This window comes from Glycine max, chromosome 13 (genome assembly GCF_000004515.6).
Source record: "Glycine max cultivar Williams 82 chromosome 13, Glycine_max_v4.0, whole genome shotgun sequence".
Classification (NCBI taxonomy): Eukaryota; Viridiplantae; Streptophyta; class Magnoliopsida; order Fabales; family Fabaceae; genus Glycine; species Glycine max.
This window is the reverse complement of record NC_038249.2, coordinates 32893973-32911587: the sequence shown is the minus strand read 5'-3', so window position 1 is coordinate 32911587 and position 17615 is coordinate 32893973. Positions and strand designations below refer to the sequence as shown.

General features: G+C 33.0%; 3 protein-coding genes across 4 annotated transcripts; all 3 read left to right on the top strand.

The window, feature by feature from the left end:
* The first annotated feature begins 605 nt into the window (after positions 1 to 605).
* On the top strand, positions 606 to 5333 carry LOC100802619 (codeine O-demethylase). The gene is made up of 4 exons (XM_003542911.5): positions 606 to 977; positions 1097 to 1341; positions 1767 to 2088; positions 4832 to 5333. Exons 1-4 carry the CDS (start codon positions 720 to 722, stop codon positions 5108 to 5110), a joined length of 1104 nt encoding a protein of 367 aa, XP_003542959.2. The 5' UTR covers positions 606 to 719; the 3' UTR covers positions 5111 to 5333.
* Positions 5334 to 5624: 291 nt separating this feature from the next.
* Positions 5625 to 11423, top strand: LOC100792531 (ABC transporter B family member 9). The gene is made up of 12 exons (XM_041008299.1): positions 5625 to 6025; positions 6223 to 6287; positions 6522 to 6720; positions 6811 to 7032; positions 7121 to 7359; positions 7495 to 8020; positions 8129 to 8402; positions 8519 to 9188; positions 9314 to 9542; positions 9628 to 9894; positions 9968 to 10231; positions 10534 to 11423. The coding sequence occupies exons 1-12, from the start codon at positions 5801 to 5803 to the stop codon at positions 11170 to 11172; spliced, it is 3819 nt and encodes a 1272-aa protein (XP_040864233.1). The 5' UTR covers positions 5625 to 5800; the 3' UTR covers positions 11173 to 11423.
* A 964-nt stretch (positions 11424 to 12387) lies between these two features.
* On the top strand, positions 12388 to 16833 carry LOC100792006 (serine carboxypeptidase-like 12). Of its 2 annotated transcripts, none has more exons than XM_006594459.3 (14): positions 12388 to 12814; positions 12923 to 13068; positions 13166 to 13242; positions 13501 to 13623; positions 13744 to 13846; positions 13962 to 13999; positions 14674 to 14772; positions 14869 to 14955; positions 15067 to 15216; positions 15426 to 15497; positions 15598 to 15716; positions 15809 to 15922; positions 16006 to 16051; positions 16314 to 16833. In XM_006594459.3, the coding sequence occupies exons 1-14, from the start codon at positions 12663 to 12665 to the stop codon at positions 16395 to 16397; spliced, it is 1410 nt and encodes a 469-aa protein (XP_006594522.1). In that variant the 5' UTR covers positions 12388 to 12662; the 3' UTR covers positions 16398 to 16833. The 2 variants fall into 2 exon arrangements, with proteins under 2 accessions (XP_006594522.1, XP_014621255.1); XM_014765769.2 differs by having other exon boundaries at positions 12697 to 12838.
* The last annotated feature ends 782 nt before the right edge of the window (positions 16834 to 17615 follow it).

Below are 17615 nucleotides of genomic sequence, written 5' to 3'. Positions count from 1 at the left end.
ACATGCAACTGCAAATTAAACTTGGTATATATTGGCATTATTCCTTTTAATCTGGGTTTGTATCATTTCTTAAAATTGGATATAAGTTTAATATATATGGACAGCGATAAATCTATTTAGAATTTAAAAGGCCTGGTCAAGGCTGCAGATTCACACAGCACACAATCATATAAATTAGTTTTCTTGTCGTCGACATCAATTTTAGTTTATTTCGATTTCATGCACCGACCACACTTTATGCATTTGAATAATATGATTTTCACGAGTTGCACGTACGAATACTTTTATAAACGATTTCAATTTATTTTTTTCTGAGTAAAAGTGATAAAACGGATAGACTCTAGTTTGATGAAACCGTAAGTAAAGATCCACTACTAAAAGATTAGTGTACAAGTCGGAATGAAAAATAACTTTATCAAATTACAAACTATTCAAATAGCTCCGAACAAAACAGTTTTATGGAGTTGTAACTACTCTATCCATGGGCGTAAGCACTTGTGAACATTACATTTGTCTTATTATTTTTAAAATTTAATTTTATCACGCGCACTACTGGTAGCATATTTATTATTTAATTTTACAGATCTTTTATCTGCCTCACGAGTATACATACTCCTTTGGCGCGCGCCTCCAAAACATTTAATTTGCCCCCTCATAAATATCTTAAAGTTAATTTCTTCAAAGGTTGTATAAATACACACGAATACGTGAGGAACAACATGGTGTTCTCTCAATCAGCAATATTACGTGAGGAAGTTGAAGAAGCGATGAGTATTCAGGAGCTCATTAAGAAACCACTCACTTCAGTTCCTCAACGTTACATTCAACTACACAATAATGAACCTTCACTTCTCGCAGGTGAAACCTTTAGTCACGCACTCCCAACCATCAACCTGAAAAAATTGATCCATGGAGAAGATATAGAACTTGAGTTAGAAAAATTGACCTCAGCTTGTAGGGATTGGGGTTTCTTTCAGGTTATATTTAACACTCCACGTTAATTATTTGCCACTAGTTAGCTATATATAGATAATAGATATCTTTGATTTCTTGTTTATTTATTTTTCTGAATCTATATCTACTTTAATGTATGCAGTTGGTGGAGCATGGAATAAGCTCAGTAGTGATGAAAACACTTGAAGATGAAGTTGAGGGATTCTTCATGCTCCCCATGGAAGAAAAGATGAAATACAAGGTAAGGCCAGGTGATGTTGAAGGCTACGGAACTGTGATTGGATCAGAGGATCAAAAGCTTGATTGGGGTGATAGGTTATTCATGAAAATCAACCCTCGTAGTATTAGAAATCCACATCTTTTTCCCGAGCTCCCTTCATCACTCAGGTATGTTTGCATATATATATATATATATATATATATATTTATATTTATTTATTTAAAAGCAGTATTTTAATTTAGCAAGTTATACTTTAATTATATGAGAGTTGCTATGGTACGGTATCCTTAAGAATCTAAGCGTTTTGGTACTAAGCTAGTGGCTAGTTAAATGAGTTTTCAACATGCTGTATGGGAGAGACTTTTATCAAAACCCATAAATTTCTGATATTTATTTTATTTTTAAATGTTAGTTGTTAGCAGGGGAAATCAAATTTAGGACAATTTTTTTTGTCTCCTTAATTTATTATTAAATTAATCTTATAATTTTTTTGAGAGAATTTCTTGTATATATATAAATTCTCTATCTATCTTTGTGCACATGGATATATTAATTATTTGATCTATTTTATATATATGCATATTACATGCAGGAATATCTTAGAGTTATACATTGAGGAATTGCAAAACCTTGCAATGATACTTATGGGGTTGCTAGGGAAAACCCTGAAGATAGAGAAGAGAGAGTTGGAAGTGTTTGAGGATGGGATACAAAACATGAGGATGACATACTACCCTCCATGCCCTCAACCAGAGTTAGTTATGGGCCTCTCTGCTCATTCTGATGCAACAGGAATAACCATTCTTAACCAAATGAATGGAGTGAATGGGCTGCAAATTAAGAAAGATGGGGTTTGGATTCCAGTGAACGTCATCTCAGAAGCCCTTGTTGTCAACATTGGGGACATTATAGAGGTTTGTATATATGGATTATTGTCCTCTCTAAAATCAATTTTGTTTTCTTTAATATATTCTTTATACTAATAATTTTTAATTATAATATTTATATCAATTTTTTTTCCTATTTTTTTTTATCATACCAATAATTTCTTTTATCACTTTTTATGTTTATATGTTAAATGGTGGATTTCGGGGACTGGAGCTAGGTCTCAAAAATCTTTGAGAAGTCAAATATAATACGCAAGTCCTTTCCAAAATTTGTGGATATCATATCTCCAAATATATTTCATTTTCATTTTCATTTATTCTGTGCGTGATCCTAGCAAATTTATTATTATTTTTAACCTTGCTTACAAGTTACAAAGTGGATTAGCTTTAATTACATGTCTTTTGACCTAATCCTTATTTAATTAATTTATACTACTAGAGACCTAGCTCCACTAGAGACTTTTTCATTTTGAAGTTACTATCTTAAGAGATAGTATTAGTCAAATAACTTGCATTGAAACTCCACATGTATTTGAATGGGAAAGATGGTTAAATAGAAAAGAAATTGACCCTAAACATTTATTCAAATAGAAGGAGAACTGCTGACCACACACTTTCATTTGGAGGTTGTGGTAGTTAGAACCTTCCATATTTTATTTGTACAAAACAATCAAAGACTATTTTTATCGAACGAAAATGATATAACTAGAAACACTAAATAATTTCTATATAAAAAGCTAATGCTGTATCATAAACGCCGATGAATTTGATTATATTTATTTATAATTAAAATAAATTATTTTATATGTATTTTTCTTAGAAATAAAATTAAATTTTATAGAAATAATAGTTATTTTTATTGAGCATGACGCGTTCAATCTTTTTTATATAAGTATATTTTTACCTTTCTATATCTTAACCTTTTATCCCTTTTACTTATAAAGTTATGTGTTAAATATTTTTATAAACTAAATTAATAATTAGAAATGAACTAATATATATAATTAATAATATTATTTTTCAATTTATAAAATCTGAATTTAAATTCTCTCCTTTCAAGAAATTTAGTTTAAATCATATTTCACTATTAAATTATTAAGTTTGAGTTATTATAATTCCCTTAAAATTAAATTATTCAATGAAAAAAGTTTGGATATTTTTTATCGAAAACAAAATGTACATTTTAATAATAATAATAATAATAATAATAATAATAATTATGAGACTGATTTATATAGATATACTAAGTGAAACTCACACACCACAAACCCTTTAATAATCTTTTAATTGGACAATTTTATGACAAAATTAAAAGTTTCTATTTCCTAAATCATTAAATAATTTTTTAATTAATTTAAAAATTATTTAATACTTTCATTGGTAGATATCATAATTAGTGTAATAAACCCTTTTGAAATATATAGAAATAAGAATGATTTAATTATATTTTTATAATTGTTATTTTTTATAAAATTTAATTTACTTATATAATCAAGATAGTATATGTATGCGTGTGTGTGTATATATATATATATATATATATATATATATATATATATATAATAATAATAATAATAATAATTTAAAAATTAGATATATAAGAAAACATGTTTTGTATAAAATTATTAAGAGTGTTATATCTTATACTAGTGTAAATGGGTCCCTTATTTTATATCTATTTATCCATTTCTATTTAATATTTCTAAAATAATTACCTTAAAGATATATTTTATATGCCTAAAATTTACTATTTTTATGTAAGTATAAAAAATGTTAATCTCTTTAATTACTGATAGTATGTTTGGCTTTTATTTGTAATATCAAAATCATAGTTTGAACAAAAATTGCAAGAAAATTGTCTAAATAATCATTAGAGACTTTTTCAAATAGAAAACTAGAAAACTAAGGTGACACTTAATTTGAGTGTTTTTTATTTTTATTTTTAAATAAAATAAAAAATAAGAGTAAAAATAGATTTGTTTTAAATTTAAAAAATATTTTCCCTAAAAATATTTTAGAAAAATGTCCCAAACTTTCAACTTTTTCTCAAAAAGTAAAAAATAGTGACACCTTAAAATACTTTCTTCTAAATATATATTTTTAAATCTTAAAAATTTTAAAATAGAAATTATTTTCAAAAAATAAAAACAAAAAATAAACATTTAAACCAAAAATTTTCTAAACATCCAAAGTCAACACTTCAATTTAGAGAAGGAATTTGCTCTTATGTGAATTTTTTAGATAAAATCATATATGAATAACGTACGATCCCCCCACCCCACCATTATTAAATAAATTAAAAAACAACTAATGTTAATATTGAAAACATTATGTATTGTTTAAAGAATTTAATTTAGGTGCTAGTAGAAATATCTTTTACACTGTAATCTAATAATAAATCGTCATGCATATCATAATATTATTGACTTTTATAATTGATAACTAATTTAAAAGTTATATAATATCCATAATTAATTAAAATGTGTAAAAATCTTTATATTAATAGAAAATGAAAATGAAACTCGTTTTTTATATTTTTGTTGATTAATAAGGGGACCAAAATGAAACTTCCAGCTCTTAATAAGTTTACACTCAAAAATATTTTATGTACCATATTAATTTTTCGATAATCGTAACTTTTGATACAAGTAAGAATTAAGATTAGTGCAATTGATTAAAAACAGAAGAGAAAGATTGAACAAAAAATATTCCAAAAATAAAACGATTGTTTTTGTGGAAAATAATAAAGTGATTTTGATTTGATTTACAGATTATGAGCAATGGGGCATACAAAAGTGTTGAGCACAGGGCAACAGTGAATTCAGAAAAGGAAAGGATATCCGTTGCTATGTTCTTTCTCCCCAAGTTTCAATCTGAGATTGGACCTGCAGTTAGCCTCACAAACCCAGAACATCCCCCGTTGTTCAAAAGGATTGTAGTAGAGGAGTATATCAAAGATTACTTCACTCATAATAAGTTGAATGGAAAGTCCTACTTGGAGCATATGAGGATCACAGACGATGAAAAATTTACCAACGCCTCTATCTAGCACCTGCAACACACACACATATATATATATAGTGAAGGGTTGCTAACTTGTTATATAGGTATATATGTGTGTGTTGCACAATGTCAGTGAAAGTAAAATGTGTTGGGGAATTATTATTGATGAATTAATATATATGTAATATGTTGTCATACATGCATGTGCGCATGAGTATAATAATAAAATTAAGTTTGGCTTATTATGTGTGCTATCCGACGAGCCTAACTTCTTGGTTGTGCTCAATGTCCACTCTCCCTTTAATTCTAATCGTCCATATATCTTTGATCTTTATTAATTTCTTAACATTAAGGATCATCACTTATGAGAACCGACAACATTTGCATAGGCTTTGAGCAAATTAAAGTAATAATGAATTTATGAACTGAATAGTTCTCTCTTAATTAGTTTACTAATCTTTGCATATTATTCTTAACTTCTCTTCTTTTAAATTTTCTGTTTGAATTATTCTGACATAATTTGACGTATTGTTAGTACTTCTAGAAGGGTGGCAAAAATTATTTCTAAAAATATAGCAACATTGCATGTCACGGTTCATATACTTTGCCAAAATTAGACTAATACGCGTATGCATTCATATTTAAATAGGACATATCCTATCACCCAGACTCTTGTCTTCCTCTCCATAATTTGTTTTCTACGTGAGGGTTAGGTGTGCTCCTAACCCCATTAGCCATGGCACAAGATGAAGAAGCTGCCAAGGTCAAAGTCGAAGAAAAGGTTCCATTTTACAAGCTTTTCACCTTTGCAGACCACCTTGACATGACTATGATGATCATTGGTGTCATCAGTGCCATGGCTAATGGGATGTCGCAACCTCTCATGTCCCTCATTTTTGGGAAGATGATCAACGCATTTGGCTCCACTGATCCCTCCCACATTGTCCAGGAAGTTTCTAAGGTATAATAATTAACATGAATTAATTTGGCATGTGCCTTGCAGGTTTCTTGAATGAAGGGTTCTTTTTGTTTCCTTTTGTAGCCTTTGCCTTATTGCATGCCATGCCCATTCGGTATTTACTATTCCATTAAAATAGATCATGCATGTATGTTCGCAAACTAACTTATTTGTGTTGGCACTGGCACTTCAAATTTCAGGTTGCATTGTTATTTGTTTACGTGGCTTTTGGAGCTGGAATTACCTCTTTTCTACGTAAGATTTTGTGCTTATCTATTTGTTATAGACTACTATATTGTGATTCAGTCTTTGAAGATAATTGTTGGAGAACGTCAAAGTAAGCCAGTGTACATAAACATAAAGGGGTTGAGTCCAGACGATTCAAACTAATTGGACTCTACCCTTTATGCTTATACACACAGACACGCACACTTTTGTTATCTTTATTTGCCTGGAACTTTGTAGTTTTCCAACAATAATTTCAGCATTCTGATATGAGGGTTGTTTTATTGGATGTTGCAGAGGTATCATGTTGGATGATGACAGGAGAAAGACAAGCAGCAAGGATCCGTGGCTTGTACTTGAAAACTATATTGAAGCAGGACATTACCTTCTTTGACACTGAAACAACAACTGGTGAGGTAATTGGGAGAATGTCTGGTGACACCATTCTCATTCAAGATGCCATGGGAGAAAAGGTATGCTCCTTTTGTGTATGGAAAGAACCAAGTATTGTATATCATATAATGAAAAGCAAAAGAACTGACATGAATTGAAGTTATTGGCAGGTTGGGAAGTTTATACAACTTGTTTCAGCATTTTTTGGTGGCTTTGTCATAGCCTTTACAAAAGGATGGGAACTCTGTCTAGTTTTGCTTGCATGCATTCCTTGCATTGTTGTTGTTGGTGGAATCATGTCCATGATGATGGCAAAAATGTCAACTCGCGGGCAAGCTGCTTATGCAGAAGCTGGAATTGTTGTAGAACAAACAGTTGGAGCCATTAGAACAGTAAGACACAGAAATTAATGATAGATAATATACGCATTGTTTTTTGTATTTAAGCATATTCCTTGACTTCTTGCTGATGTTTAACCAGGTTGCCTCTTTTACTGGTGAGAAAAAAGCAATAGAGAAATATAATAATAAGTTAAGAATTGCTTATGCTACAACTGTTCAACAAGGGTTGGCCTCAGGGTTTGGAATGGGAGTACTCTTGTTGATTATTTTTTGCACCTATGCACTTGCCATGTGGTATGGTTCCAAACTGATCATTGAGAAAGGCTATGATGGTGGAAGTGTCTTCAACATTATCATGTCAATCAATACTGGTGGAATGTAAGTTAGACATGATTTTCTTTTAGTATATAGAGCTTTAATTTGGTTTTGTTTGATGCTCATCATGCTTTAATTGTATGTCACAATCTTATTTTATTTACTCAATTTACATCCCTTGTTATTCTGTTAAACTAGGTCACTTGGTCAGGCAGCTCCGTGCGTAAATGCATTTGCAGCAGGCCAAGCAGCAGCATATAAGATGTTTGAGACAATTAAACGAAAGCCAAAAATTGATGCTTATGACACCAATGGTGTTGTCTTGGAAGAAATAAGGGGAGATATAGAACTCAAGGATGTTCACTTCAGATACCCTGCAAGGCCAGATGTTCAGATCTTTTCCGGATTCTCATTCTATATTCCAAGTGGAAAAACTGCTGCTTTTGTGGGTCAAAGTGGAAGCGGGAAGTCCACTATAATTAGTTTATTAGAAAGATTTTATGATCCTGAAGCTGGAGAAGTACTTATAGATGGTGTGAATTTGAAGAATTTTCAAGTTAGATGGATTAGAGAACAGATTGGGCTTGTTGGTCAAGAACCTATCCTGTTTACAGCTAGTATTAAAGAGAACATAGCATACGGGAAAGAAGGTGCAACAGATGAGGAGATAACAACAGCAATAACACTTGCTAATGCCAAAAAGTTCATTGATAAGCTGCCTCAGGTATGACATTCTTTTACACAACTGAACCAAACCAAGTTTTATGTTTCTCTCTCTTTTTTTTCTTTAAGATTATTTGAAGTTAATAAAATTGTATTATTCTGTTTGTAGGGAATTGACACAATGGTTGGAGGGCATGGAACTCAACTTTCTGGTGGGCAAAAACAAAGAATAGCAATTGCAAGGGCAATTTTGAAGAACCCAAGAATCCTTCTTCTTGATGAAGCTACTAGTGCATTGGATGCTGAGTCTGAACGTATTGTCCAAGAAGCATTAGAAAAAGTTATGTCACAAAGGACTACTGTAGTTGTTGCACATCGTTTAACAACTATTAGAAATGCTGACATAATAGCAGTGATTCATCAGGGAAAAATTGTAGAAAAAGGTAATAAAATTGAACGAACTGTTTTGTTATCATGTTTAGTATACTAAGAAAAACTGCTGTCTGTTTCATAACATGAATCAAAAGTATTCACTCTAGCATTTTCTCTTTATATGCAGGAACTCATGATGAATTGATCAAGGATGCTGATGGTTCTTATTCTCAGCTTATTCGTTTACAAGAAGGAAATAAAGGAGCAGATGTGAGCCGAAAATCAGAAGCAGATAAGTCAAATAACAACAGCTTCAACTTAGATAGTCACATGGCTAGATCTTTAACTAAGAGAACATCCTTTGCAAGATCAATAAGTCAAGGCTCAACAAGCAGTAGACACTCTCTCTCACTTGGCTTAGCTCTTCCTTATCAAATTCCTTTGCATAAGTCTGGAGAAGGAGATAATGAGGATGTTGAAAGTAGTGAAGTTGATAATAAGAAGAACCAAAAGGTTCCCATTAACCGTTTGGCCAAGCTGAACAAGCCAGAGGTTCCTGTCTTATTACTAGGATCCATTGCTGCAGCAATACATGGTGTTATTCTCCCTATATTTGGACTCTTGCTTTCATCAGCAATTAACACGTTCTATAAACCTCCAAATGAGCTCAGGAAAGATTCTGAGTTTTGGTCACTTTTATTTGTTGGTTTGGGGGTTGTCACTTTGGTGGCTATACCAGTGCAAAACTACTTATTTGGGATAGCTGGTGGAAAACTTATAGAACGAATTTGTTCGTTGACATTTAACAAGGTTGTGCACCAAGAAATCAGTTGGTTCGATCGTCCTTCAAATTCAAGGTATGTTGAGGACTTCAGGTGATATTCAGTTATTCACATCCAATAATGAAAGAGAAAATAAAGACACATTCAATGTCTCATGTTAATTCTTTCAAGTCATCTAACTCAAATGAATTGGCATGCAGTGGGGCAGTTAGTGCAAGGTTAGCTACTGGAGCTTCAACAGTGAGAAGCCTCGTGGGTGACACCTTGGCCCTCATTGTGCAAAACATAGCAACAGTCTCAGCAGGTCTAGTTATAGCATTCACTGCTAATTGGATTCTGGCTTTTGTAATTCTGGCCGTGTCACCCTTGTTGCTTATACAAGGATACCTTCAGACCAAGTTTGTAAAAGGATTCAGTGCAGATGCAAAGGTTGGTCTAAATTTAGTTATGCTGATTCCATCAATAGAAATTAGAAAGTAAGCATATGTTGACAAGAGTCCTTTGTCTTTTATAGGTGATGTATGAGGAGGCAAGTCAGGTGGCAACTGATGCTGTTGGTAGCATTAGAACTGTTGCATCATTCTGTGCTGAGCCAAAGGTGATGGAAATGTACAGGAAGAAATGTTCAGGGCCAGAAAAACAAGGTGTTCGGTTGGGGCTTGTTAGTGGTGCAGGATTAGGTTTCTCTTTTGTTGTTCTATACTGCACAAATGCTTTCTGTTTCTACATAGGATCTATTCTTGTGCAACATGGGAAAGCAACTTTTGGAGAGGTTTTCAAGGTATGTGATTATAATGGCCCACCTTAATTTGATGTTTTCTTCTGATCTGGTTTTTACTATAGGTTTTGTGCAGGTTTTCTTTGCCTTAACAATTACAGCAGTTGGTGTTTCCCAGAGTAGTGCCTTGGCTCCAGATACTAACAAGGCCAAAGATTCTGCAGCCTCAATATTTGAAATTCTTGACAGCAAACCAGCTATTGACTCCAGCAGTGATGAGGGCACAACATTAGACACAGTAAAAGGTGAAATTGAACTTCAACAAGTCAGCTTTTGTTACCCAACAAGGCCTAATATTCAAATTTTCAAAGACATGTGTCTAACCATGCCAACTGGAAAGGTAATCACTAATCATTTTCAGTAACAACAAAACTTAGATACAGTTTCCTATATGTTTCTAGTGTTGCTTTTTAATAAAAAAAACAGAGTTTCATCTCAACAATCCGTGTAATAAAGGTTAGGCTTAAATGTTAATATACATGACTGAAGTAAAACTCTAATTCTAATAGGAGAACAGTACGAAAAAAACACAGAAGAAACTATTTCTAATTTTTTTTTCCTTCTAACAATTAAGCTTTTGGGTTGTACAAATATACTAATTTGAGATTGATATGATAACAATGTTGATATATGTGTGTGTAGACCGTTGCCTTGGTTGGAGAAAGTGGCAGTGGAAAATCAACAGTGATCAGCCTCTTAGAGAGATTTTACAACCCTGACTCTGGACGCATACTAATTGATGGAGTGGATATAAAAGAATTCAAACTAAACTGGCTGAGGCAGCAAATGGGTTTGGTTGGTCAAGAGCCTATTCTTTTCAATGATAGCATTCGTGCCAACATAGCTTATAGCAAAGAGGGAGGTGCCACAGAGGAAGAGATAATTGCAGCAGCACAAGCAGCCAATGCACACAAGTTCATCAGTTCTCTTCCACATGGTTATGACACCTCTGTTGGAGAAAGAGGCACACAATTGTCAGGAGGACAAAAGCAGCGCATAGCCATTGCAAGAGCCATTCTGAAAGACCCAAGAATCCTTTTGCTTGATGAGGCAACTAGTGCACTTGATGCAGAATCAGAAGGTGTGGTTCAAGAGGCTCTTGATAGAGTGTCTGTGAATAGAACTACTGTCGTTATTGCTCACCGCCTCACAACAATTAAAGGTGCTGACATTATAGCAGTGGTGAAAAATGGGGCGATTGCTGAGAAGGGAGGACATGATGCGTTGATGAAGATTGATGGTGGAGTTTATGCTTCTTTGGTAGCTCTCCATACGAAGTGAAATAGAATGTTGGTGCTTCCATAGAATTGGTTGACTAAATTAATTAAGATTCCGATGAATCCAGTATAACATTAGGTGAAAAAATTTAGTCTTTTTTAGAAACAATACACCCTCAATCCGATGAATCCAATATAACAAGACCACATTATAGTGGTGGAGCTGTATGATGATTAGAGCATCTGCAGTTAAAGAATTCATTTTGGATTTTTGAATTATTTTTAATAAATTTCATGATACTATATAATGCATAAATTTTTGTTATTTTTATTTTGGTGATCAAATTCAACTTGGATTATTAGATTGACATTTGTTATATCCACTTCTCTTTTTTTAAATACACTTCCCTCACTAATATAAATACCCATTATATATAAAGTACTCCTATATCATCATTCAAGAAAGTAGATTCTAAAATTTATGTTTAATTTTTTTTTTGGAATACAAAAATTTGCTCCATGGGAGACGCAGAGAGCTTCCATGATTAACAGGATTAGTGGCATAGAATCAAAAGTTTGCCATGCTATCAAAAGTTTGCTATGTTATCAAAAGTTTACTATTTTATTTTTCTGTTTAGCATTTTAATTTATTATTTATTATCAGAAATTGTTTCGTGCGTTTCGTACACGTCCTTCGTACCATATAGCACTCCTCTTGTTATTTTATTTAGAATTTTAATAACAAAGATAACTTGGAAACAAAAGCCTCCAAGATTGTCATTTTCAAAATAATCTAGAATATGCGGAAAATGTTGAGAAGAGTCGTCATCTGCCTTGAATTACTTCGTCTCTCACTCTCTCTACCCTATATTTCAAAGTTCAGAATTCATTTAACACACGTGTCACTCAGAAACGAGTTACCTGCTTTTCACTTCGACTGTGATGACATATTGATAGCACCACCATTGTATCTTTCAAATTTCAAACAAATAAAATGCATCACCATATTCCCAAACATTAAAAAACAAATAAAATGTGTCAGCGAATTGTTGTTATTGTTGTTGAGATGGAGCTTTAATTGTGAGGAATATTTTTTGAACACCAATCCAAATACTAAATCAATATCTATATTAATCTATTATTTGTTTCCATCCAACACAGTAGCATTTCTTGTGATACTTATACTTTTTTGAATCATCTCGTATTTTGCTGACTAAACACAACAAGGTTCAAGGTTCCATCGACACTAATTTGAAATTTCATCCTGCAGGTAACCAAGCACGGTTTCGTTTCCAATTTGCTATAGCCATTGAAGTCAATCATGACATGAATGATATCGACCGTCCCCAACCAAATACATTAAATAAATTCTTGGCCTGCCATTTCCGTGTAACACAGAAATACTGTTACCTAAGATGTAATATTAGTTTAATTATTAATTAATTTATTAATAATAAAATAAACTGTGTCTATGTCAATTCTGATTATATCAAGGACTAAGAAACTCCAATTAAAAACCATGGATATGCTTAGAAATGGAAGAGGGCATTAAAAATGGAAAATTTTAGTTCAAGTTACATTTATTACTGGGTTCTACTACCCTTTTTTTTGTTATCACAATTCTCCTTTCAACTTGCATGGTGTGGCTCCATAGTAAAGTTCCTTCCTGGATTCAAGGGACCCCTTCCTTTTGTACTTGAAACCGGGTCAGTTACACTTAGCTAGTAACTGTAAGGCTATAGTTTATGGGATTAAAATCATTAATTTGCTTGAATATCATAGACATGTTATGTTACATAACATTTGTTGGATAGGTATGTGGGAGTGGGTGAATCAGAGGATGTGCAGGCATTCTACTACTTCATTGAGTCAGAGAACAATCCCAAGAAAGATCCTCTCATGCTTTGGCTCACTGGTGGCCCTGGTTGCTCAGCCTTATCTGGACTTGTGTTTGAAATAGGTAATACATTTTTTTTACTTTTTGAGCATGCTTATGTACGTACGTAGTATGTGACAAATCTGACACTTAGATGTTTTACTCTACTTGCATATTGCAGGACCACTTACATTCAAATATGAGGAATACAATGGGAGCCTGCCCAATTTGGTCTTGAGGCCACACTCATGGACAAAGGTGCCCTTTATGCCTCCACAATTTTGTTGCCTGAAATTGATATTTTAGCTTTGTATTGTATTTATTCATAAGATCCTTTTGTTACTTTTTTTTTTATCAACAAATGTTAGTATTTTATTAGTAGGAGAATCCAGTCCATGACTTTTCTTTCCTTCCCTTCTCCTTTTATTACCAAATCAACCTTATAACTATTAAGATCCTTTTGTTACTATGTTATGCTTACTGATATTTAATATTTATAATAACTATTATTCGAAGGTTAGTAGCATTATATTTGTAGACTTGCCTGTTTCCACGGGCTTCACTTATGCCACAACAGAGTTTGCTGCTCAACGAAGCGACTGGATTCTAGTTCACCAAGTCCATCAGTTTCTTAGGAAGGTGTTCATCCAACTTTTTCTTGTTATTTCACAATCATCACCTTTTCTTTGTTTTTGGTTTTGTTTGTAGATAAATCTGTTAGTTAACCAAATAGTTACAATCATGTGTGCATGTTTGTAGTGGTTGATTGATCATCCAAATTTTTCGTCAAATGAAGTTTACATTGGTGGCGATTCATACTCTGGCATTCCTATTCCAGTGATTGTTCAAGAAATTTCACGAGGTAAAAGACTCGTATGTGATTCAACGTGTACAGCAAAATTAGAATGACAAACATATGTACAAGTTGCAATAACTATGTTGAAAATTTAGTTATTGGCAAATTCCCTTGTTTTCAGGAAATGAAAAAGGGCTCCAACCATGGATAAATCTCCAGGTTAGCATCTTAAAGTATCTATTTCATGTTAGAATATATTTTTTTTCCATTTAGTAATACGATGTTTGTGTGGGGAGAGTCAGAGTAATGTTAAAAAAATGGAAGTCAGGATTGGAAATTTCCAATTTACATTTGTTTATTTTGTACAATGATAGCATGGAGAAGCCATGATAATTTGGATTTAAGATCTATAGCAAACTACTAAAACTAGTAACTACTTGACCATATTTCAAGTAGTAAGTTAATATTAAACACAAATTGTTCAAATAGTTTGATCAATCAGACTGCTATACCAAAAAAAAAAACAAACATAAATTGTTCAATTTAAACTGAGAGTTGAATAGTTGAGTATAATCTAATACCCTTGTCCCTTGGAGCATATATCCATTGCCAAAGATGTGCATTGATACAAAAATAAGATGTTATTCATTTTTATTTTTTATTTTATTTTTTCAAAATGGTAAACTAACAAGAGGCTTTCTACGAGGTAAAAAACATTAGTTAGTACAAATGACTTCAGAAAAGTAGAATATTATGTGAATTTAATTTGATTATATGATAATCTTTTGGACAGCTGATGAGAAATATCCCTTAACAAAATCAAAGTAACCCCTCCCTAGATTGAATGGCGAAATGCAGCTTCCAGATTGATTACTAAGTGTTCTTTTCTTCAGGGATACCTGCTGGGAAATGCAGCAACAACTCGAAGGGAAAAAAACTATCAAATTCCCTTCGCTCATGGAATGGGACTTATTTCTGATGAACTATATGGGGTAATTGCATTATAATTCATCAATAGCTATTCTTAAAAATTGTGTTGAAGAAACAAAAGTCAAATGCTAACGGATCTCTCTTATTTCAATGAACAGTCACTGCAAAAAAATTGTAAAGAAGAGTACATAAATGTAGACACCAGAAATGTATTATGTTCTAGAGATATCGAGTCATTCAATGAGGTATTCATCTTCTTCTTTTTTCTTTGTTCCTTCTCCCCTTGCAAATTTTCATTAGTAGAATTTCTAGTCAAACAGACAATCACAAAATCAACCATTGTTCAATTTCCACAGGTTACATCAGGACTTAATTCAGCCCATATTTTGGACCCGTCATGTGAGTGGCTTGATACTGAAACATCTTGGAGGAGATCTCTACTTAAGAAATATCCCAGAAAGAATTTCCTTAATACTCACCTCAAATTGGCACCCTTAAACTGTCGGGTAATCTTCATGCCTTATTGAATCAGAAATATTTACTCAATGCTTCTTTTCTGTATATTTATGCAAAGAGATTCTTACCATGTGTCATGCATGCATTTGTTGTTTCATATACTATTTTATAAACTAACTATCCAGTCATCACATAGTTCCATTTGCAGCCGAATTCTCCACATGTGTTAACTTGATGTTTATTTCCTTCCCACCATTAGAGTTATGTATACTTCCTCTGCGGTTATTGGGCCAATGATGATAATGTTCGCACTGCACTGCACATCCGTAAGGTGTAGTTGATACAAGTGGCAGTAATTTTCCCACATATAGTTAGTTGGCAATACAACTGCATATAACAATAAACATAAAGCTTGGATGCATGTGCTGCAGGGAAGTATAGGAAAATGGCATCGTTGTACCTTCGATATACCTAACAAGAAGGATATCTCAAGCAGCTATGAGTATCATGTAAATCTCAGTAGAAAAGGCTACCGTTCGCTGATATACAGGTAAATAGTTTTTCTCTATGCTCATGCATATATTGCATTTAGTTTTAATTTTTCATGGAAAATAACTTTTGTATATTCCTAAATGCTAACAGTGGCGATCATGACATGACAATTCCTTTCTTGGCAACTCAAGCATGGATAAGATCTTTAAACTACTCCATTGTGGATGAGTGGAGGCAATGGCATACAAATGGTCAAGTTGCAGGGTATTCCCCTAACTGTAGTTTGGCTTAATTTATCTAAAAAGCTAATTAATTTCTGCACTTAATATTTGTCTTTCTGCAATTAGATACACAAGGACTTACTCCAATCGGATGACATTTGCAACTGTGAAGGCAAGTCTTTTGTTATCCTTGCTGCACTTGTGGGTCACACTCACATAGATTCCATTTGATGAGTATATTCAAGATAGGTGAATTAGGCCTTAAGTTTAATGGATCTTATTTACACAAAGTAAATTTGAATGGTTAAGTCCACCTATCATTGGCAGAAATAAGCACTTTTTGATTATTAGAATTCATGAACTCTAGAGTCTAGATTGAATGACGGAATCCTTGCTAGTTCTTTATTCCATTTTTTTTACTGATATACTGTCAGGGAGGAGGCCACACAGCTCCGGAGTACAAGCCTGATGAATGCTTTGCCATGTTCAGTAGGTGGATATCTAACAGTGCTTTGTAGGAATTTCCAATGAAGTCATCTTTTCTGTTGACAAGGACTAAACTTTGCATCCATTGCATAACAAAGTCACAGCCTCACGGTATATTTTATTCAGTAACAAATTTGTGTCATTATCAACTGAAAAAAAAATTAATATATTCTAAAGGTAGCAAGAGATAGATCCATATATTGAAAGAAAAACCAGTCTTATCAGGTACAGCTGAATAAAAAAAAGTTGTTTAAAATATAATACAATGTAAAAGTTTAGATCGTGCACCTAGATAAGCATTAAAATTTTCTTTCAATTGCATGAATGTGATACGCATATCTTTGCGGAGACCAACTTTGGTTATCGATCCTTTTATAAGTATAGAACCAGACTAAAAACAAAGCATCTCTATGTAAATATTTTAGCAGTGGTCGGAGGTGAAGAAAATACTAGAAAGAATAGTATGAATTTTGTGTTGTGTATCAAGATGTTTTGTCTTTTAAAGCACAAAAATACAAAAATTATCCGTAATTGATAAGAACATGCACAATCTCTTTTAAAACCGCAAGCCGAGCATAACAATTCTGCATATGAGATCACATCTTCCTGCGGACCATATTCATTTTAGATGGGATCCTATCCTTCGTAGCTTTCCAAACACCCTGGACCTATTATTATAAATTATAAATGATAATAAAACCACTCCATCCAGTCACAACACCCATCCCAATGTCCTATCTGAGTATCTACACATAAGTGTATTTAGTATTTACCCTTGCTACGATATCAGCATCTCTGACTGTAACTGTTGTAAGACGGTGAGCTACCATTACAGTTGTTCTGTCCAAAACTTACATTCTAACAAACTAACATTTGTTGATAAAAAAATAGTTGTTATGTCCACACTAACTTTATCTAGAGCCTCTTGAATTGTATATGCGCTCTGACTCAGCATCAAGTGCACTAATTTCCTCATCAAGCAAAAGGATTTTAGGTCTTTCAACATGGCTCTTGCAATGGCTATTGGAGAAAGAGGAACACAATTGTCATGCGGACAAAAGCTGTGCATAACCATTGCAAGAGCCATTCTGAAAGATCCTAGAATCCTTTTGTTTGATGATGCAACTAGTACACTTGATGCCAGAATCAGAGGTGTTCAAGAGGCTCTTGACAGGATGAGCCAGTGATATCCATTGTATTGCAAAGTTACCGGATAGATATTATTCACTAATAAATTTGTGTCTTTATCA

Excerpts from the sequence above, each read along its gene's own strand:
- LOC100802619 (XM_003542911.5), top strand. The coding sequence starts at position 720 with ATGGTGTTCTCTCAATCAGCAATATTACGTGAGGAAGTTGAAGAAGCG. Across the intron at positions 1,342-1,766 it reads GAGCTCCCTTCATCACTCAG|GAATATCTTAGAGTTATACA; the intron begins GTATGTTTGCAT and ends TATTACATGCAG. Across the intron at positions 2,089-4,831 it reads ACATTGGGGACATTATAGAG|ATTATGAGCAATGGGGCATA; the intron begins GTTTGTATATAT and ends TTTGATTTACAG.
- LOC100792531 (XM_041008299.1), top strand. The coding sequence starts at position 5,801 with ATGGCACAAGATGAAGAAGCTGCCAAGGTCAAAGTCGAAGAAAAGGTT. Across the intron at positions 6,721-6,810 it reads AAGATGCCATGGGAGAAAAG|GTTGGGAAGTTTATACAACT; the intron begins GTATGCTCCTTT and ends AGTTATTGGCAG. Across the intron at positions 8,021-8,128 it reads TCATTGATAAGCTGCCTCAG|GGAATTGACACAATGGTTGG; the intron begins GTATGACATTCT and ends TTCTGTTTGTAG.
- LOC100792006 (XM_006594459.3), top strand. The coding sequence starts at position 12,663 with ATGGAAAATTTTAGTTCAAGTTACATTTATTACTGGGTTCTACTACCC. Across the intron at positions 14,956-15,066 it reads ATATCGAGTCATTCAATGAG|GTTACATCAGGACTTAATTC; the intron begins GTATTCATCTTC and ends CAATTTCCACAG. Across the intron at positions 15,717-15,808 it reads TACCGTTCGCTGATATACAG|TGGCGATCATGACATGACAA; the intron begins GTAAATAGTTTT and ends AAATGCTAACAG.